Genomic DNA, 23,385 nt, shown 5'->3' with positions numbered 1-23,385 from the left:
CAGCACAATAACTGTTCGTCGGGAACTTCATGGAATGGGTTTCCAAGGCCGAGCAGCCGCACGCAAGCCTAAGATCACCATTCGCAATGCCAGGCGTCGGCTGCAGTGGTGTAAAACTAGCCGCCATTGGACTCTGGAGGAGTGGAAACGCTTTCTCTGGAGTGATGAATCATGCTTCACCATCTGGCAGTCCGACAGATGAATCCAGGTTTGGCAGATGCCAGGAAAACGGTACCTGGCCCAATGCATAGTGCCAACTGTAAAGTTTGGTGGAGGAGGAATAATGGTTGGAGCTGTTTTTCATGGTTCGGGTTAGGCCCCTTAGTTCCAGTGAAGGGAAATCTTAATGCTACAGCATACAGCGACATTCTAGACAATTATGTGCTTCCAACATTGTGGCAAAAGATTGGCGGAAGGCCCTTTCCTGTTTCACCCTGACAATGTCCCCGTGCACAAAGTGAGGTCCATACAGAAATGGTTTGTTGAGATCGGTGTGGAAGAACTTGATCTGCCTGCACACAGCCTTGACCGCAACCCCATCGAACATCTTTGGGATGAATTGAAATGACTGCGAGCCAGGCCTAATCACCCAACATCAGTGCTCGACCTCACTAATGCTCTTGTGGCTGAATGGAAGCAAGTCCCCACAGCAATGTTCCAACATCTAGTGGATAGCCTTCCCAGAAAAGTGGAGGCTGTTATAGCAGCAAAAGGGGGAACGAACTCCATATTAATGCCCATGATTTATCTGGAAAAGGACTGTTCGTTTCTGAACGAGAAAACAATGTCAAATTGTTGTGGACCTGTCAGCAACACATTTTATATCGACTTTTCCACCAACCGAACTATGATGGACTGCCCATGAATTCTGTCACATTGTAGGGCAGGCTACTAAATAAAAATGCAATTACAGTACGTGTGTTTTTTGTTCTACTAGACTTTTAAATGTTTTAATTTTATAGTACTACTGGTGTTCATTACTGCAATGTTGCGAAAGAGCAAGCAAGAAAGGCATTTCACTGTACTTGTGCACGTGACAATAAATACTTGAAACTTGATACATAGGCCTACATCAATGTCAAAGATACGCTGTTAAATTCGATTGTATGCCAGTATTATAAACCATGCTGCTAAGGATCTCGCAAAACTAGAGATACATATAGCCTATTTACTAGGCTGAGAGATGCACATGGTCATTTGTTGTATGGCTCCTTTGGGAAAATGAACCCATCACAGCCAGAAAAGGTGAGGAATATATTCTGCAATGGTTATGAAGATAAAATAAATAGGAAACAAATTCCTATGTCTAATTTTAAGATGCCTATTTCAAGGAAAATACTATTCTAATAAACATATTTTCACTCTTCTCAGTAATGGCAAATGGCTACATTCTTGTTAGTAATGTTTTTTTGTTTTTATGAATAAGATTTTCATCATATCCCCGATTTGTACAAAATACTTGCCAGCTTGTAATACAATATTTCAACCACTAGCAGATGTGCGTACGCATGGTCTAAGGTTTGCGGGGAGGTTAGTCCATTCTCACGTCAAGTAAAATTGTTTTAAATACCAACTTTTGCGTGAACTGGTGCACGCATATTTTGCGGTATATTTTATACGTACATACGGTTTATAAATGAGGCCCCATGCACCTACCACGGTTGTTTGGTTAGTGGTGTTTCTGTAACACATGGGATGGAGTTTGGAAAACAAATGGCCACTGGATTGATGCAAATAATTGATATCATTCTGCTAGGTAGGCAAATGCTACTTTGTAACTAGTTAACATTTAATTGAGAAGGTTTCTGGGGAAGCCTTTCCATCTACCAGAAGACAGTTATCATTAGCATGGCCATAATTAGCGTTACTATATTTTTCCTGTTCCTTAATCGTTTGAAACCTGGACATTTACTTCGTATTATGAATAATTTCTTACCTTGTTTCAAAGTAGCCTAGAGCCAAATTCCCACCATAGAAATGTGGAGGCAATTATTTTTTATAAAGACTTCATATGTGTTCTCCTGTTCTATTGGTATTCTTTCAGCTTTCTTTCATTGTCTAGCGGCCAAAGTCATTATCCCAGTCATATTAGCAACGATAATTGTTGCATCTTTAGATCTCCCTTCCCTCTCTAAATCACAAATAAATACTTCCATCTCCGTCCATGAAACCGCTCGCACGTGCGGTGTGAATTTTAGAGCAGTGTTTTTCCCACAAAATGTTTAACGTTCGCACCATTCTAGGCCTACCACCATGTGTGCACATTGCTGTGCTGAAAATTGAATAAATAATAGTTGATCAACATTTTAAGCTAAACATACTGATCTGTTCAATCAGCCTTATTCATTGAAACTGCATATACTTCCACTTGACTAATTTGCTACACATCCTGGGGATTAAGAAGTGAGTATACGCAATGCTCACTGAAAATACGTGGGTATACCGCGTATGCCTGCATATACCCTCCATTACACCTGTATAGACCTGGGAGGGGAGTCCAAGGGACAAATGAACTCCTTACCAGAACCAACAAAAGCAATGTACTTGGCTTACCATGTGTTAACTGTGTTGCTTTGAAGTGGCTGTGGTATTGTTAATGTGAACCGTAACAACTACAGGACCCGGAATCGACCCGTGTGGGACACCTTTCGTAATATCCAGGAAATCTTATTTAACAGCATCAGCAGATACACAATGAGTTGTGTCTGTCAATTAATTACATGCAGCCTGGTCTATGACAACGCCTCTGAATTAGCAGTGAGTAATCAACAGTATCAAAAGCCTTTGACAGGTCAATGGAGATTCATACAGGAAACTACATAATTTATAACTAATGTAAGATGCAACAGAGATAATGCTATGACCTGGTCTAAAACCCGACTGATTTACATTTATAATACATTTCTAAGATAATAAAAAAAGATCTTAGCAGAGAATTATTCAAGGATTGTAATATTTTAGCTAGGCAAGAAAGTTAAGAAATAGGGCGATAATTATTTAGGTCACAAGGGTCACCACCTTTTGTGAAGGGGGAGTACATGGGCCGCCTTCCAAACCTTGGGGATAGTACCAGATTTAATCATCAGGTAAAAGGATTCAGCTGTCAGGGTGGCAGAGAGCTGCAGTAAAAGTGGATCAAACATTATTTTATTTTAATTTTTTTTACATCAATCTTAAGCAAAGCATCTAGAACATCACAGATAGTAAATTGTTGAAATGAAAACAAAGATTCACTACATGTTGGGTAGTAGTGAACACGTCATGTTGGGTTATTTACGCAGCCCAACTGACTGGGTCAAAATAACCCAACATGTGTTCTGTCCAGTATTTACCCAGGGCTGGGTTACCAAATAACCCAAATAGGGTTGTTTTTCATGCAACATTTTTTTGAGTGGATGGGACTTGGTCAAAGTAGTGCACTAAATAGGGAATAGGGTGCCATTTGGAACGCACAAAGATGTGTAGCCTACATTCGAAATGAATGAATTACCTTTTTTTCTTCTTTGTCTTACTAGATCTGTCGGAGAAGAAGAGCGACCTACGAGTGTGTGACGACTCCAGCTGCCGTTTTGGAGGTGTCTGTAGGGATGACGGGGCCACGCTGAAGTGTGTGTGCCAGTTTCAGGTATGTGGTGTAGTTTCTACCATATTTTGTGTGTGTGTGTACATGTTTACCTACGTTATCAGGATCAGAATGTCCTGACAAGGTAGGAAAACACGAGCCTGCAGTGTGTCTACTTTTATGTTGAAGAAATTATGCTTGGCAGAGGTGGGTAGAGTACTGACAATCTGGATTTAAGTGAAGGTACTGTTACTTAGATTGTAATTTACTCAAGTAAATGTAAAAGTAGCCCTCTTAAGAAACTACTCGAGTAAAAAGGATCCGGTCAGAAAACTAGTTATACTAGTTACACATTTAGTTCGGTAATTTTTTTACACCTTATGGTAAAATGTGACAGCAAACAAAGATAACAACTTAGTGCAATTGACTTGAAATGCATTATTTAAGCCTGCTAGCACCATCTTGCAGATGTCCTCCAGCACAGTTACTCCCTTCACAGAACAGCGCAAACTGGCTCTAAGCAGAATAGAAAGAGGAGTGGGAGGCCCCGGTGCAAAACTGAGCAAGAGGACAAGTACATTAGTGTCTAGTTTGAGAAACAGACGCCTCACAAGTCCTCAACTGGCAGCTTCATTAAATAGTACCTGCAAAACACCAGTCTCAACGTCAACAGTGAAGAGGCGACTCCAGGATGCTGGCCTTCTAGGCAGAGTTGCAAAGAAAAAGCAATATCTGACTGGCCAATATAAAGAAAATATTAAAATGGGCAAAATAACACAGACAATGGATAGAGGAACTCTGCCTAGAAGGCCAGCATCTCTTCACTGTTGACGTTGAGACTGGTGTTTTGCGGGTACTATTTTTAATGAAGCTGCCAGTTGAGGACTTGAGGCGTCTGTTTCTCAACCTAGACACTAATGTACTTGTCCTCTTGCTCAGTTGTGCACCGGAGCCTCCCACTCCTCTTTCTATTCTGGTTAGAGCCAGTTTGCTCTGTTCTGTGAAGGGAGTAGTACATAGCGTTGTACGAGATCTTCAGTTTCTTGGCAATTTCTCACATGGAATAGCCTTCATTTCTCAGAACAAGAATAGACTGACGAGTTTCAGAAGAAATTCTTTGTTTCTGCCCATTTTGAGCCTGTAATCAAACCCACAAATGCTGATGCTCCAGATACTCAACTAGTCTTAAAAAAGGCCAGTTTTATTGCAGTTTTCAGCTGTGCTAACATAATTGAAAAAGGGTTTTCTAATGATCAATTCACCTTTTAAAATGATTAACTTGGATTAGCTAACACAACGTGCCATTGGAACACAGGAGTGATGGTTGCTGATAATGGGCCTCTGCACGCCTATGTAGATATTCCATTAAAAATCAGCCGTTTCCAGCTACAATAGTCATTTACAACATTAACAATGTCTACACCGTATTTCTGATCAATTTGATGTTATTTTAATGGACAAATTTTTTACTTTTCTTTCAAAAACAAGGACATTTCTAAGGGACCCCAAACTTTTGAACTGTAGTATATAATATTACAAAGGCAGAAGGTAATTAATGTGCAATTTAACTCTGTGGTGGAGATACAGGGTTTGATGGACAACTGAGAGTCAATAAATGTATAATCACAACAGTCACTAGGTTTTCATCTGACAGCGACAGTAGAGTAATATAAATCTATGTAACTGAAGTGATTTGGTAAAATGTAACAGAGTAAAAGGTAAGTTACTTTCTTCAGAAAATACTTGAGTAAGAGTACAAGTACAGCCCACAGAGAGTAACTAGAAAAGTACTCGTTTTTCCACAAACTGACTTAAGTACATGTAAAGCGTTACTTGTTGTGCGTTACTACCCACCCCCGGTGCTTGGTATAGCTTCGGAGAGGAGTGCTGTTGTTTTCGCCCTCTAGTCTAGGTTGCTTTCTGTAGTCTGAGTTGCTGAATGAGAAGGGCACCATATTTCTCTCTAATGTGACTGTAATTGCAACAGAAGGAGGACAGGTGTGTGTGTGAAGAGACCAGAATACATTTACATTTACATTTAAGTCATTTAGCAGACGCTCTTATCCAGAGCGACTTACAAATTATATATATATATATATATATAGTATATATATATAATATAATAATAGTAATACCTTAGAGACATAGTCTAATGGGGAGACTGAGCAATAGCCTAGAGTATGTCTTCAATCAGTCCTTGCCTGCAAAGCCTTTATGAAGCCTCCTAGATGCGACATGACATAGGTTATAACCATTCATGACATTCCCTCATAATGAATGATAAATGACTAGAATGTACAGTGCATTCGGGAAAGTATTCAGACCCCTTGACTTTTTCCACATTTTGTTACATTACAGCCTTAATCTAAAATTTATTAAATAGTTTTTTTCCCTCATCAATTTACACACAATACCCCAAAATGACAAAGTAAAAACTGTTTTTTAGAAATGTATAAAAAAAATAAAAAATGAAATATCACATTTACATACGTTTTCAGGCCCTTTACTCAGTACTTTGTTGAAGCACCTTTGGCAACGATTACAGCCTCAAGTCTTGTGTATGACGCTACAAGCTTGGCACACCTGTATTTGTGGAGTTTCTCCCATTTCTTCTCTGCAGATCCTCTCAAGCTCTGTCAGGTTGGATGGGGAGCGTTGCTGCACAGAAATGTTCAGGTCTCTCCAGAGATGTTCGATCGGGTTCAAGTCCGGGCTTCCCTCAATCCTGACTAGTCTCCCAGTCCCTGCCACCACTATGCTTCACCGTAGGGATGGGGCCAGGATTCCTCCAGACGTGACGCTTGGCATTCAGGCCAAAGAGTTCATTCTTGGTTTCATCACACCAGAGAATCTTGTTTCTCATGGTCTGAGTCCTTTAGGTGCCTTTTGGCAAACTCCAAGCGGGCTGACATGTGCCTTTTACTGAGGAGTGGCTTCCGTCTGGCCACTCAACCATAAAGGCCTTATTGGTGGAGTGCTGCAGAGATGGTTGTCCTTCTGGAAGGTTCTCCTATCTCCACAGAGGAACTCTGGAGTCACCATCGGGTTCTTGGCCACCTCCCTGACCAAGGCCCTTCTCCCCCGATTGCTCAGTTTGGCCGGGCGGCCAGCTCTAGGAAGAGTCTTGGTGGTTTCAAACTTCTTCCATTTAAGAATGATGGAGGCCACTGAGTGGGGGAACTTCAGTGCTGCATACATTTTTTGGTACCCTTTCCGGATCTGTGCCTCGACACAATCCTGTCTCGGAGCTCTACGGACAATTCCTTCGACCTCAGGGCTTAGTTTTTGCTCTGACATGCACTGTCAACTGTGGGACCTTTTATATAGACAGGTGTGTGCTTTTCCAAATCATGTCCAATCAATTGAATTTACCACAGGTGAACTCCAATCAAGTTGTAGAAACATTTAAGAATGATCAATGGAAACAGGATGCACCTGAGCTCAATTTCAAGTCTCATAGCAAATGGTCTGAATACCTATGTAAATAAGGTATTTCTGTTTTTTATTTTATAAGGCTCTGACGCAACAAAATATGGAAAGGGGTCTGAATACTACCTATTTCACGTTTTCTTGTTGTGAAAGTATCTGCACTTTTATATTGCCTCTTTGCATTATGTAGACGCACTCACTTTTTTGTTTTGTTTTCTGCTTTGAATTTCAGTGCCACAAAAACTACATCCCTGTATGTGGCTCCAATGGTGATACCTACCAGAATGAGTGCTACCAAAGACAGGCCTCCTGCAAACAGCAGAGGCTCATATCACTCTCATCTGATGGGCCATGCACTGCAGGTGAGTGTTTCCACTTCTACTTTACAATCAGAGAAATATCATTTCTTGAAGGAAAAAAAATCTAAATTCCTTCAGACCACAGCAATTTGACTCATATGTCCACTGGTCAACCCATCACAGCCCAGAACAGAACATTCACTTGACTGGAAATGTCTGTTCAAATAATTGGATTTATGTTATTACAATAACGTTCAATGGATGTAGACTTGTTCAGGGCTGCAGTCTGATTGTCTACCTGTCACCCCGATGTGTGCACTCCTTCACTCCCCTCGTGGATTTAAAAGGAACAGACTGGTGGAAGAAATGTGGTAGAAACTCTTTCAGCACTAGTTCGAGCTGATGCCAATCCAATTAGCTTTGACGTCCATGTGGGGGAGTGAGCAAGCACATACTTCAGGGAGAAGTGTAGGGAATTTGAACGCAACCCAGGTTTTCTCAATCCCAGTCCTCAAGGGCTGCCGTGTCTACAGGGTTTCTACTCTCCTCAATACTTTATTGATTACACTGGTTGGTTTGAGATTCCCGCTCGCACCTGGTTTCTCAGGTCTACATCAATTAGCAATTGAAGACAATGATGGAAAGCAGCTGGTTCTGTTGGGGATACCTGTTGTCGAAATCACAATTTCAGAATAGGTGTATTTGGAAGTGTTAGTTATTTGCTTGTCATTCATCGGGGTATGGCTTTGAATAGGAAATATCTGACTGGTTCACCAGGTCTAACCCAGAAGCCAATTCTGAGGCAGAAACAAAAGCCCTGCACAGATTGCCCACAGACACACAAACACACACTCACACACACACACACGTCACTGGTTCACCTGTGCCTACACTAAGACAGACAGGTTTTCTCATCGAGTATCACAGACATCCCCTAAGACAGCCAGGGGTCACATTGTCATCACACATAGCAAACGTGTGAGAAACTTTGAGCAACAGTTTCCAGCTCGTGTCGTGAACCCAATCTCTCGGGGCGGTGGCGTGGTTTCCCTGGTGACGCACCGCAGCAGTGCACTCTTTTTACGACTTACCGAGCGTTCCTGCGCCGCAATATGCCCTCTGCGTCCTTCCCCTATGCTTCCTTCCCCTCTGCTTCCTTCCCCTCTGCTTCCTTCCCCTCTCTCCTTGCTTAGTCCCATTTCCTCTTGCCTATATTCATGCTTTCTGTCATTGAAGCGTTTGGCGGCTACGAGCCGACTTCCGAGGCAACCCCATGACTACTAAGGACCCTGATAATGGCACGCTATTCACTATTTAGTGCACTACTTTTGACCAGAGCCCTATGGGCCCTGGTCAGAAGTAGTGCTCTATAAAGGGAAAAGGGTGCCATTTAGGATGCAGGAATAGGGCTAAGCACTTTTTGCAGTAGTGGTAAAAGTAGTTACAGTAGTGTCCGTGTAGGCCGGGATGAATAGGATTGCCCTCCACTGTCCAAGAACACATTAAAAGGGGCATGGATAGAGGAGACATCACACATCGTTTATGATAAGCAATAAACATTTGCTGGGATCAGGGGGTCAAAATTGGTACCAAAATTGGTCAGAGTCAACGGTGGGTCAGAATTCGGATAGGAAAAAACGTATTGTTTGGGTTACATAATAGAATTAGCATTCAGTATAAGAGTTGTTAAACAATGTATCAAACCCACACCAAGAAGTGTGTCAATGTTACTTAGGATCAAGTTTTTCACTCAGTAAATGTTAGCTACCTACAGTGGAACAGTCATTTTTCTGCAGTATGGATTTGATCAAATCAAAGTTTATTTGGCACGTCCGCCGAATACAACAGACTCTAACCAATAGTGCAAAAAAGGTATTAGGTGAACAATAGGTAAGTAAAGAAATAAAACAACAGTAAAAAGACAGTGAAAAATAACAGTAGCGAGGCTACATACAGGCACTGGTTAGTCGGGCTGATTGAGGTAGTATGTACATGTAGATATGGTTCAAGTGACTATGCATATATGATGAACAGAGAGTAGCAGTAGCGTAAAAGAGGGGTGGCGGGACACAATGCAGATAGCCCGGGTTAGCCAATGTGCGGGAGCACAGGTTGGTCGGCCCAATTGAGGTAGATTGAACTACAGTCAATGTTTCTGCAGTCAAGACTGGGCTGTGGTTTTGGGTTGAGTAAACCTTGAAGCTGATATTTGGTCGTTTCTAGAGAATTTAAGTCCGGTCCCTCTGTTTTTCGTGAACTATGAATTTGGATAGAGGTGCTGTAAAAGAAAGCTGTGGGGAACTTTAATTAAACGATGCAGCCAATATTCATCTCCTAATGCAACAATACCATGCCAACATCTTGGAAGCATGTTTCCATTTCTTAATTCAAGCCCACTGTGCCAAGATGTGTTGCCAGGGTCCATTTCTTAATGCAACAACACTATGCCAAGAAATATAGGGAAGCAGTGTTTTTGAAGGGCATACACCATGTGTGGACTATAATTGTGACAACGTCTTTCCTGTCTTCACAGATACTGGCTCCGGCTCTGGAGACGGAGGTACGTGGTATACTCTATGGTTAATCCTGTGTTAAGCATATGCATCAGATATGGTTTCATAACTACATATGTAATATATGATAAAGCATTGAAATAATTTGCACATACAGTCATTTGTTCTGTGACTTAGGCAAATATATCAGTGAAACATACTTGCATACCTCAAAGGCCCCAAAATGACCACATTGGACAAGAAATCGGGCACACCTAAAACCACGGATTGTGCGGTTTCACAAGTTAAGTATGACGGTCATATGTGTATATGAACCATTTAGGTAAAATGTGAGGTAAACAATTGGCAAATAAACTTCCGTACTGCCTCTAACTTTTAGCCCTTTTTGAAGATTTTGGGTGTACCAAGTCCTAGGAAGTACACAGGCTTGATACACCAACCACTTATTTCCCATTCTGTTCATGCTGAATGCTAATGCAGTCCCTTGACTGTGACAATTGGTTTGTCGGCCATTTCTGGAAATGCCTATTTAGATTGCAGTTTAACTTTAAATCCCCCTGCTTATTCCCTCCTTCTGAAGCTTCCAACTCTGAGTTTGTCTCGGAATACATTTCAGACAGTACACAACAAATTCCTTTAATGAATACTCAAGGTGATTTTTGGATGATTTATGAATGGGGGTTACGCAAGCCAGTGAACCACCCGGCTTTGTACACAGTCTGTAAGCGAGCTGGAATATTAAGTCCCGAATAATGGTCTGAGAGAAAATGGCCGTTCGTTCGCCCCATTAACTTCTCCTGATGGAGGCATTGATATTTCAGTAACACTATTTGGATAGTCCATCTATAGACTATTAGTAACATTTCAATTGTCTTTAGCGTTTCAGTAGCATCTCAACAGTATATATCATCATTTTCAACAAGCTATAGATGCTCAACAAACCATCTGTAGACTATCAGCACCGTTTTCAACAGCATATCTGTAGCCTGTCAGTAATATTTGAACAGTGTATCTCAGTAATATTTGAACAGTGTATCTCCTCACTTGCACAAATGCCAAGCCCATCGAGACATTTTGTGACCATCTGCATGTGGCGACCGCAGCGTTTGTTGTTTAATGTGGTTTTAATTGGAAAGCAGTGACTGGGGACCCAATATCTCTACCATCTGCACAGGACTGGATAGACGTGCATAATCCCCTACAGGCGATTGGCTGAGCTGTTTATGATATAAATTATTAAAGTGCAATTGAGCTCTGATGCTTGTGTATCTGTCTGTGTGCTTTGGATGTGTTTTGCTGTCCCCTTTGAACACGGTTGGGTGTTCACAGTGGTTCTCTGTAGGGATAGTGATTGTGTGGGTGTGTGGTGTGTGTGTGTGTGTGATTGCTGTGTGTGTGTGATTGCTGTGTCTGGTGTGTTTGAGGATTGTCTGGTGTGTGTACCTAACATGTTGTGTATCAGAGGTGGTTGGATGGGAGGACAAGCTCATGGTAATGGCTGGAACGGAATTATGGAATGGAACCATGTGTTCGATACCATTCCATTTACTCAATTCCAGCCATTATTGTGAGCCGTCCTCTCCTGACCAGCATTCCTGTGGTGTGTGTGTGTGTTTCCGTGTGTGTGAGCGAGATGGATAGAGAGAGCGAGGGAGAACTGAGAACAGAATGTTTGGTACACTCAGCCTTTGTGTGTGCCTCTGTGGATGGCTCATGGCTGCTGTGTGTTTGCGCACAGGCGTAGGCGTGTTGTAATAATGTAAAAAGATGGATATAAGGTAACACGTACACTGGCACTGATTGAGTGGGGATGCACAGTGTGGTACTGTACAGCCATTTCCATGGAATGGTAGGTTGCTAGCAATGTGAAAGGGTTATTGTGGGGTGGTAGGGTTGTGTTCACTTCAGGTGTATAATATCCTGCTTTGGCAAAGCAAAAAAAATCTAATCAAAACAAGGACTGGCTGACTGAGTGTCATAAAGCTAATATATTCTATCTAGAGAATGGAGAATTGCTGTTAGTTTGGGCGCACTTCTGGATGTGGTCATACATCCGTTAAACCCATTTGATAGAAGGATACAAATAATATTCACGTCTCTGTTTTATCACACAAGTAATGCATACGAAACGAATCTGTAATGACGTGCTCCAATTTAAGGGGAAATCTGGGATGTTAAAGTAATGATATAGACTACTGTATATAAAGTCACTTGTTCTTGGAGAATATAACGTATCAATGCCTCATGAGCTTTTAATGTGGTACATATCATTTCCTGGGTAATGCTGACAAAGTCTGGTGACACAGGTTAGCCTAGTAGTGACAACAAAGCCTTAGCAGATCTTTATCTATTGATCCTGTGTTCCTCCCGACTAAACACAACTGAGCACCACAGGCAATACACGCATAAACAGCGGGTCAATCTGTCAGTACAGAGCGATAACCCATATTCCCCCCCACGACGGCCGCCCTGGTTTATTGCATTTGATCAAATATGGGTTAATTGTAATCCGCTTTGACAGTGGTGGGCGTGTTTTACATTAGGAAATTACACCGGATGAATCCCTAAACGGCCCTCTGAATACAGACCCAATCATCTGCACACAGATGATAATGCCACCTCACCTCGTTGATATCTGCATTTGGGTGTTGTTGCCTTGTCCGTAGTGAACGGTCCGCTTCACTGGAAAAGCACTACTCCACTGCCAGATAATAGTAATGCATCACTATAATTGCAAAATACCATGTTTTGTCTTGATTATCGGGGTTTTGTTTTCACCGTCATTATATAAATCCCTTTACCCATTCAAGCTGACGTAATAGAACGTGTGAGTCACTGGTGTCTTTTTTCCCCTTTTTCCGCCTCCTGTAATGAGAGTGATAGAAACAGGACTTTTCAGTACAATTGAATAAATGACGGCAGATCATTTGTTCGTTCGACATGGCGGGATCTTTGTCGGTAAAATGTATTATGCGAGAGATGGCAGTGGAAACGCCTTCAAATATATGATATATTCACCATCATATGGAAGTAAACTTGGAGTCACATAATGATATGGTGTGTGTCGCCAATTGAATTGAAACCTAGTGAATGATACAGTCATGAAAAACCCCTGGCCAGCCTGTCACGCCCTGACCTTAGATATCTCTGTTTTTCTATATTGTTTGGTTAGGTCGGTGTGACTAGGGTGGGTACTCTAGTTTTTGTATGTCTAGGGGTTTTGTAAGTCTGTTGGCCTGATATGGTTCCCAATCAGAGACAGCTGTTTATCGTTGTCTCTGATTGGGGATCATATTTAGGTAGCCATTTTTCCTCATTTGGGTTGTGGGATCTTGACTATGTCTACCTTGAGTTGCCTGAGTGCACACCGGTAGCGTTTTGTTTGGTTGTTTGTTGTTTTGTTAGGTGAGTTTCAGTTGATTAAAATGATGTGGAACTCTACTCACGCTGTGCCTTGGTCTCATCCTTTCAACGAACGTGACACAGCCCCTAGGCCTTACCCCTTAGGCGCTGAAAAGATTGGATTAGAATATGGCAAAACATCCTACTTGCCTATCAGAGGGCAAGGGGAAGCTACTACCACACCTAATTATTTTGGTTCTACATAAAGTGACAAGGGGCTAGGGGTTTGCTTCTGTACTGAGCCATTGCCTGAACAAGAGAGAGTCGAATGGGAATAAGTAAGCCATGGTTCAGGATGCTGTGAAACAAACTATGAATGAAACCCAAATAGCTGGTAACACCACTCTGCTCTTCCAGAATACGAAGGCTCAGGCACAGACGCGGGGAAGAAGTTCACTAAGTGCGGCAAGTGCAAGTATGGAGCAGAATGCGACGAGGACTCTGAGGACGTTTGGTGAGTTTCTGTAAAATAGTAACGATCTCATCTAATATATTTTTCATATCATACAATAGGTCATAGAATATTGAACTTGAGCGTTGATGAGTTGTCTCTGGCCTCATTGTAGGACCAACAATATTAAACACATTGTCATTATAATCTAAAACACATTTTACATTTCAATACTATATCATACTGCATCAATATACAGTATTGGTATCCATGGAGTATAATCGTACATAATCACCCTCTGAACCCACACGTCCAAGAGATCTTCCTGATATACTGTAGTCGACGCTGATGGATGAAGACCAGCAGTTTGGAGTGAAGCAATAAGGGTTAAACATTCTCCTCTTTCTCTGTCAGGTGCATATGTAACATTTACTGCAGTGGACACAATGAGAACCCTGTGTGCGCCACGGACGGAAACTCCTACAACAATCCCTGTCTGGTCCGAGAGGCCTCGTGCATGAAGCAGGAGCAGATCGACGTCAAGCATCTTGGGAGATGCCCAGGTGAGACTGAGCACTACGCTCTGCACCTAGTAAAACTGGTTGACTGCTTTCCATTTGGGGACACAAACTCACAACCTACTGTACACAACTGGGTTGGATTGGTGTGCTTTTAGGTTATGGCTCAGCTTTTCAAAGCCCAGCAAGACCAGATTTGGCGATTTTCCCGTTTTGACATAGTAGTTTTGACATCAACTAAAATTCCAAACTTTGAACAAGCATAGCTCCTGTCCCATTTGAACTTGTTTTTAATTGTTGTCACTAATTGGCCCGGGCCAAACCTACAGTATACAGCTAGCCTCCATAATTATGGTAGATGCCATAGGAAGCTAGCCATATTAGGGCTAGGGCAATGCCTCACTTTAAACAGTATGTTCGCATTTTAGTCAACCGTTTGAGTCTCTCGGGGAAGTGTAATTACACTAGTTCCAGGAACAATACTGTTAGCTTCACTCATCTCACCTGGAGACTTTCTTACAGTTACCCTATGCTACTACAAATGCTAGCTAACCCTCTGCTAGCTTACCCCAAAAGCTGTAGTCCCATTGTAGCCTCATCACACAAGTTATACAAAGTCACAAGTCACACTTGACACAAAGCTCTGGTAATGCTAGGCCCCATTTCCACTCGTAGAGTCCTTCATGCTCGCCTGACTGAAGCTGCTCGCAGCCAGATAAGCCTCACCAAGCAGACGCCCGTCGTCAGCACTGAGCCGATCGATCAGTCACTAAAATCAATGAGCACTAGGCAAGCGTATCAAAGCCTCAGAAGTCTGTCAACAAATGCACAAGCCCTGACCAGTGCCTCAAAAGGAATAACATTTATTTATACTCCCCCGCCGCCACTCCAAACCCCTGTCACGTCGAAACCTTCCCAGAATTCAATTTACTCAGCCGTGATTGAAGCTCGCTTCGTCTTGTGTGTTTCAGAGGCATCTTTTGAGGGGGGAAAAAGCTCAAATTAGTTCTGTTATCCCAGGTCACGGTATGAGAAGTTTTGATCTAGCCACTGCTGGATGACGTTTTGGGGGGAAGTAGGGTAGAGAGGCTCATTTGTAGTCCTGTGTTGTAGTCAGATGTTTCCAGACTCTGGGGTTGCTAAGCTATTTCAGAAAACCATCTTCAGAGTATATCTTCTTAGACTTGATTCACTCAATAACCCCCCCCCCCCCCCCCCCCCCAGAATTCTATATGCCTACTTATTTTTTACACAAAACTTGGCCGACAGCCTAAAACGAGTGTTCCCACAGGTCCTAATAGAAAAAATGCAGGACCTTTTATGGATTTCTTGTTGGTTGTTTAAGGCAGTCAAATGTCCAGACTTGGGATCAAGTAGTATTTGTTTTCTTTCAAATACGTTGAGCATCTGAGCCTGTCTGTATTGCCAGGTGGGAGGGGTTTGCATTTGGGGTTTGCATTCCATTGGTTCTGTTGTGCCAGACATGCTCAATCAATCCCAGGTCAATTATTTGAATGAAAGCATAATATTATTTGGAACCTGGTTTGCAAAATGTCAGGAGCAGCTGTGACAAAGCTACTGATTGCCTCTGTGGGAGAGAAGTCTAAGCGACAGTGTGCCTCGCAGGGTCTGCGAGGAGGAGCACCTGCCTCAGTATGTCGACCAACTTGCCAGGATCGCGCCGGTTTCCTTGACACAAACAGGGATTAAGATATTTTATGACGCTCGAAAGCCCATATGCCAAATGTTATCGCGGTATCAATTAATACTTTCCCCATGATTTTATTTGAGCAGATTCGTTCGTTCAACCACAGTGTCATTGATTAGAGTCGATACATATTTGATCATATTTAAACTCCTGTAGGTTGTACACTAACTCAAGGGTTAGTAAACCCGACAGCTTCAAAATAAAGCACAAGCATTTGTTTGCAGGTGGCACTACATATTTAACCACTGTTGCATGTTAGATCTTTACACATCAAAGAAACAGCAAGGTAAATCTGTAGCTATCTCAGTAATGCTACATCTCACAACAATTCTCTCATAATCAGGCACACACATTTTCTTAGGTTAAAACAACCGGGATTATCCCTCTAGCATTTTCTACAATCACTGACTTCCCACTGTGGCTGCATTGTGAGCCACCACACAGTGCAACATCGAAAACAAACACAAGAGAAAGAAGCACTGTCAATATTTCCGGAGGAAGGATAGAATCTAAAAAATGGATGAGTATGTGCTGCTGTGTTTACTTATTCACAGCCCCACTCTATTCCTCTTTTCCTCTCATCTTCCTGTTTAGCATGCACCGCACCAACCGCTCTCGTCCACGGGCCATCGCAACAAGACGAGAGCGGCATTGTGTCAAGCTAGCGTTAGCTGTCGACTGTTTTGTATGATAGGAAGACTACAAACACAGAGACACAGATTGACACACAGACACATACAGACACACCACAATCACACACACTGTCACAACTCCCTGCACTCGCTGTCACAGACCGGACTCACCTCACCTTGAAAAGGCCCGTAACACATAGTAGCTTTGTCACAGCTCTTTACGCCTCCGTTCTGACGGATAGATATCCCCCATCAGACAGAGAGCAAACATCTCCCACTTCCTTCGAAACCCTAGGAAATAATTATCCTCCAAACATCCATGAAGAGAAACAGTCAGCCAGTTTGTATGTTTGAGACAGATCTATAGCCAGACAGATGGACAGGACCTGTGTCCTGTGTCCAGACTGACAGACATGCAGCCAAGATAAACAGGCAAAAAGACAGTCAGACAGGCAGGCAGGCAGAGACAGGCAGGCACACACAGACAGATGGGCAGGCACACACAGACAGGCTGACTGACGGGCAGACACAGACAGGCTGACTGACGGGCAGGCACAGACAGACTGACTGACGGGCAGGCACAGACTGGCTGACTGACGGGCAGGCACAGACTGGCTGACTGACGGGCAGGCACAGACAGACTGACTGACGGGCAGGCACAGACATGCTGACTGACGGGCAGGCACAGACAGGCTGACTGACGGGCAGGCACAGACAGGCTGACTGACGGGCAGGCACAGACAGGCTGACTGACGGGCAGGCACAGACAGGCTGACTGACGGGCAGGCACAGACAGTCTGACTGACGGGCAGACACAGACAGGCTGACTGACGGGCAGACAGACAGGCAGAGACTGGTAGGCAGACGGACAGATATACAGACAGGCAGGTAAACAGATAGACAGACTGACGGGCGGGCACAGGCGGACTGACGGGCGGGCACAGACGGACTGACGGGCGGGCACAGACGGACTGACGGGCGGGCACAGACGGGCTGACGGGCGGGCACAGACGGACTGACGGGCGGGCACAGACGGACTGCCAGACTGACGGGCGGGCACAGACATACTGACGGGCAGGCACAGAGAGGCTGACAGACTGACGGGCAGGCACAGAGAGGCTGACTGACGGGCAGACACAGAGAGGCTGACTGACGGGCAGGCACAGACAGACAGACTGATGGGCAGGCAGGCAGGCAGGCAGATGGACAGATATACAGACATGCAGGTAAACAGATAGACAGACAGATAGACAGACTGACGGACAAACACACACAGGCAGAGATGGGCAGACAGATGGACAGATATACAGACAGGCAGGTAAACAGATAGACTCACGGGCAGACACAGACAGACAGATAGACAGAACTCCAAGTCCTCACAGGCAGACATAGGGCCCAATCCCAAACTCATTAGTCCCACCTCGTGGATCTGAGAGGACTTAACAGACAGACAGAGGCAGAAACTCCATCCAGCATACCAGATGGGTGATGGCTATATATCCAATCCTGATAAGATCAGGAAGTAGGCACCAACACAGACCGAACAGTAGCATAGGCTACATTTACCAACTCTTAAAAAGACCTCAAGAGGAATGCGTATCCAGAACCTTGGTCATATTCTGATGACTGTATTCACGATGAACAACATAAGTGAACGAGTGTGTGTATGTGTAATCATGTTATTAATTATAATTTGGTGGGTGCTTATGTCTGTCCTATTTCACACATATACTATATATACACTGCTCAAAAAAATAAAGGGAACACTTAAACAACACAATGTAACTCCAAGTCAATCACACTTCTGTGAAATCAAACTGTCCACTTAGGAAGCAACACTGATTGACAATACATTTCACATGCTGTTGTGCAAATGGAATAGACAAAAGGTGGAAATTATAGGCAATTAGCAAGACACCCCCAATAAAGGAGTGATTCTGCAGGTGGTGACCACAGACCACTTCTCAGTTCCTATGCTTCCTGGCTGATGTTTTGGTCACTTTTGAATGCTGGCGGTGCTTTCACTCTAGTGGTAGCATGAGACGGAGTCTACAACCCACACAAGTGGCTCAGGTAGTGCAGCTCATCCAGGATGGCACATCAATGCGAGCTGTGGCAAGAAGGTTTGCTGTGTCTGTCAGCGTAGTGTCCAGAGCATGGAGGCGCTACCAGGAGACAGGCCAGTACATCAGGAGACGTGGAGGAGGCCGTAGGAGGGCAACAACCCAGCAGCAGGACCGCTACCTCCGCCTTTGTGCAAGGAGGAGCACTGCCAGAGCCCTGCAAAATGACCTCCAGCAGGCCACAAATGTGCATGTGTCTGCTCAAACGGTCAGAAACAGACTCCATGAGGGTGGTATGAGGGCCCGACGTCCACAGGTGGGGGTTGTGCTTACAGCCCAACACCGTGCAGGACGTTTGGCATTTGCCAGAGAACACCAAGATTGGCAAATTCGTCACTGGCGCCCTGTGCTCTTCACAGATGAAAGCAGGTTCACACTGAGCACATGAGCACATGTGACAGAGTCTGGAGACGCCGTGGAGAACGTTCTGCTGCCTGCAACATCCTCCAGCATGACCGGTTTGGCGGTGGGTCAGTCATGGTGTGGGGTGGCATTTCTTTGTGGGGCCGCACAGCCCTCCATGTGCTCGCCAGAGGTAGCCTGACTGCCATTAGGTACCGAGATGAGATCCTCAGAGCCCTTGTGAGACCATATGCTGACACATGCACATTTGTGGCTTGCTGGAGGTCATTTTGCAGGGCTCTGGCAGTGCTCCTCCTTGCACAAAGGCGGAGGTAGCGGTCCTGCTGCTGGGTTGTTGCCCTCCTACGGCCTCCTCCACGTCTCCTGATGTACTGGCCTGTCTCCTGGTAGCGCCTCCATGCTCTGGACACTACGCTGACAGACACAGCAAACCTTCTTGCCACAGCTCGCATTGATGTGCCATCCTGGATGAGCTGCACTACCTGAGCCACTTGTGTGGGTTGTAGACTCCGTCTCATGCTACCACTAGAGTGAAAGCACCGCCAGCATTCAAAAGTGACCAAAACATCAGCCAGGAAGCATAGGAACTGAGAAGTGGTCTGTGGTCACCACCTGCAGAATCACTCCTTTATTGGGGGTGTCTTGCTAATTGCCTATAATTTCCACCTTTTGTCTATTCCATTTGCACAACAGCATGTGAAATGTATTGTCAATCAGTGTTGCTTCCTAAGTGGACAGTTTGATTTCACAGAAGTGTGATTGACTTGGAGTTACATTGTGTTGTTTAAGTGTTCCCTTTATTTTTTTGAGCAGTGTATATATATGTGTATTATATGCATATATGAATGTGTGTGTGAGAGAGAGAGAGCTTCAACTTATCTTGTCTTATTTCTATCCAGCAGATAAAGAGAAAATGGGGAAGAAAGATGACGGCAGTTCGTACAATCTTTTAGGCAAGCATACTTTCAATCGACTCTATTTAATCTACCTGTCATTGTGTTGCAATTGTTGCTTTATGTAGTAGCATTGAAGTCGTAATCCCACCATAAAGCTACAGTAGATTTAAAAAAACGCTCGGCGGACATACTGTAATACAGTATACCAAAACACCAAATTTACACCGCTTCACCTACTTACTGTAGCATAGGAGCAGATCAAAAGAAGAACAGATTAAACAGAATTCAAACAGCACCCAGGACTGTATTTTACACCTCTTCATTTTGTGCATTGCTATCATAATCAACTCAATCTCTCTTCATTCCCGTAAAGCTCTGAGCATTTTTGAATCAATGGCTTCAGTGCCGATACAATTCATAATACTGTGCAATCAAATGGTACTGACAAAGGTTACTATGACAATGCCTAACATACACATACACATAAAACTGTTCCTAACGAGAGAGGGAACCGAATAAAAACAGGAATGTGATTTCATCACATATCATTACCGCAAATGCCATTCTCTCCTTATTTTTTGGGAATGTTTCTTTTCATTTGAAGATTTAGTCGTTTATTTGATTTTGACGTACACATTCGCAGCTGACGGCTAAATTGCTGTACACCACAGTAGCTTACATGTCCTAGGCCGAAATAAATAAACAGTTGTGCTCAAAAGAAGTCTACAAATAATTCGGGATCTGTCTATTGCTAGGAATAGTTTGCAAAGTTACTTGGGTTATGTCTTTTCTTCTCAAATCCAATTTCTCAGACACCGCAGACCCGGGGGATGGCCTCTACGCTGGGATGCACATCCCTTGTGCGGAGAGCTACGCTGGCTTCTGTGTACACGGGAAATGCGAGATCAAGTACAACATGGCCACCTGCAGGTCCGTCTCATATCTCTCATGGCTCCTCCCTTCCTTTCTTCTTTCCCTCTTTCACGTTCACATGCTGTAGGCAGATCGCTGACAGGCTAGACGCCCCCGCTGTTTAGATAGAGTATGAAACGGTCTGATAATCTGTATGTCATGTGTCTGTCATAAATGGAAGGGTCAGATCATTTTGTTCAGAATAGAAATGGAGCATTGTGACATTGTACAGCATTCCTGGTATTAATGTCATTTCTTTTCATTATGGCTCTGTCTCCTTGTGATGGCGCCAACAGGTGTGACTCGGGCTACAAGGGGGCGCAGTGCGAGGAGCCCCAGGACTTCAACATCCTGTATGTGGTGCCCAGCGGCCAGAAGCTCCACTACGTCCTCATCGCCGCCATCATTGGCGCCGTACAGATCGCCGTCATCGTTGCCGTGGTGATGTGCATCATGAGGTAAGCAGCTAGGTGTCACAGCTCTCACGGAGGGTGTGACGTTTCGGTCTTTCACGTTGTCGTCAAGTTCAGCGACGGAGAGGGTTGAAAATAACCCGAGGCGTGAGGTGTGAACGGCTTAAAGCCAAGGAAGCCGACCGTATGTGTGACTGACGAGGGTTTAAACCTGGGTCTCCGGCGTGGCACAGGACTGTTAGTCCGTCGAGCTAAAGCCTAGCTGTTCAAATCTTAGGCAAGGTTACTCATCTTGTGATAGTAATTCCGTGGAGTAGGTGTATGGATGCTAAGAAATAACATCTGGATCAAAGGCAATCAATTAACTTGCTGTCTAGTTTTATTAAGTTATTCAGTGCTTAGAAGAGAATAGAATATTAATGTGTGTGGGGAAAGTTAATCTTCCCTAGCCGACAGTAAAACAAATCATCCATCATTAAACAAAACCACATGAATCTCTCATAGCTTAGTTTTAAGCACCGACTTAGAATCTGAGGCTCAAAACTAATTTCCATTTTTGTACTTACAGGAAATGCCCGAAAAACAACAGGGGCCGTCGACAAAAGCAAAACCTCGGACACTTCTCATCAGACACTAACTCCAGGATGGTATAGCTCGTGTTTTTAAATCTTTTTTTCTTACAACGTGGAACACAATTTTTTTTCATGTAAGATGTGTCATTTTATTATTTTATTCTTCCAAAAATATAGAAGAATGAGGATATTTATTTCAGGGACCTTACTTTTCTGTTTCTCTGGTGGATATGTAGCGTGTATTGCAACGTTATTTTTACATTTTCCAGCCACATACTGGTATGAGGAACCGTCGACCAAGCCGCTCGTCGCTTACCCTTATATCGGCATTTTTGTTTCGTTATTTTTTATTCCTGTTTGTTTACTTTTTGCTTTTTTCGGAAATACGGTACCTTCGGCGAACTGGAAAATGAATCCCAAGGAAACATGTACAGCGTCTGCCTATATGGAATGTGCTACGTATTGGAAACAATTATTTCCAAGACTCTCTCTTTCTATCTCTTTTTACAAATGATGTGCAGCTGATCACCAAAATGAAGTTTTTATTTATTGGGTGAGGGGTCAGCCAGCAAGGTGGATAATATGTTTACACTTATTCTTTGATATGTAATTACAATTTTAAAGAATACACTGTGTTTAACTAGCTAATCATTTATTTTGTCATTTTATTCATGGTTACATTTTTTACGTTTACATTATTATTACGAGGATTCTTTTTCTAATTCTAGTTACTGTACTGTATATTGCATGACTTGTGAAACTGTGTTCTGTGATGTAGTTTTAACTTAAAGAAAAGATGACAAGTCTCTAAGCTCTCATCTCAGCAGCTCGACCAGTCCGATTATCCCAGCACATTTATGATAGGCCTCCATGTAAAATAGAATTCGGATGGTAGATTGATTGATTTGTCAGTGGAGGGGGAAAAAAGGATTGTGCAATGTTTCATATAAGTCTCCTGTCAGTCTTCTCAAACCAGTCATACTGGGTTACATCAATGTATCTATGACTGGAGTTTGACTTCGATGGTGGAGACATGAAAGTGGATTGTAATGCGTTGGGGCAGCATTTTTGGGGGGGTCTTTTAACTGTCTTACAATCACATGATTGTAATGAAAGAGCTGTTGACTTTGGGGGAGCAGTGGTATTTAATTGAATGATACAAAATGAAGGACTACACATTGAGATACTACTATCATCCCTTTATGATACTTACATGTAATTAAAAACGTATTGGTTGCCGAAATGGATGTAATCAAGGGTTTTCTTTGAATGTGAGGATGTAATGCTGTTGTTTCTCCACAACACGTGACTTACATTTGCTCCTCAGCAAGACATTCCAAATACAGAGAAAATGTTGAATGGACGAATGAATAGGATGAAAAAGAACACTTGCGAGGTCCAAAGTGTAATGCTTAACTGCCAGTTTTAAGTAGATATGTTTTTCATCACTGGGGCCTTTATGTAAATGTCTTTAGTCTGCCTTCATCTGGTCGTAGGTCTTTGAGCGAGAGCGTTTCTAATTGTTCTTTACCATCTCAGCCGTGACTATAAATGTGACTAGAATGTGTTTGACATGTCGTTGATCTTCTGCATGTAGGACTTCATAGGCAATTTGTCCCCCAAAAAATAAAATGAAAATGTTTTTTAATGTA

General features: G+C 43.3%; 1 protein-coding gene across 3 annotated transcripts in view; it reads left to right on the top strand.

Moving 5' to 3' along the window:
- Positions 1–23,385, top strand: part of tmeff1a (transmembrane protein with EGF-like and two follistatin-like domains 1a) — an 82,952-nt gene extending 59,567 nt beyond the window's left edge. Inside the window, exons 2-10 of one of the 3 annotated variants that reach the window (XM_071362624.1) lie at positions 3,516–3,625; positions 7,224–7,353; positions 9,824–9,850; positions 13,563–13,659; positions 14,011–14,159; positions 19,840–19,893; positions 20,649–20,766; positions 21,045–21,206; positions 21,730–23,385. In XM_071362624.1, the coding sequence (XP_071218725.1) occupies positions 3,516–3,625; positions 7,224–7,353; positions 9,824–9,850; positions 13,563–13,659; positions 14,011–14,159; positions 19,840–19,893; positions 20,649–20,766; positions 21,045–21,206; positions 21,730–21,814 (932 nt within the window). In that variant the 3' untranslated portion in view covers positions 21,815–23,385. The remainder of the gene's footprint in view (positions 1–3,515; positions 3,626–7,223; positions 7,354–9,823; positions 9,851–13,562; positions 13,660–14,010; positions 14,160–19,839; positions 19,894–20,648; positions 20,767–21,044; positions 21,207–21,729) is intronic. The other 2 variants (XM_071362625.1, XM_071362626.1) reach the window with 2 other exon arrangements.

Source organism: Salvelinus alpinus, chromosome 23 (genome assembly GCF_045679555.1).
Source record: "Salvelinus alpinus chromosome 23, SLU_Salpinus.1, whole genome shotgun sequence".
NCBI lineage: Eukaryota > Metazoa > Chordata > Actinopteri > Salmoniformes > Salmonidae > Salvelinus > Salvelinus alpinus.
Note: the sequence above shows the minus strand (reverse complement) of the source record. Positions and strands in the feature narration are given on the sequence as shown.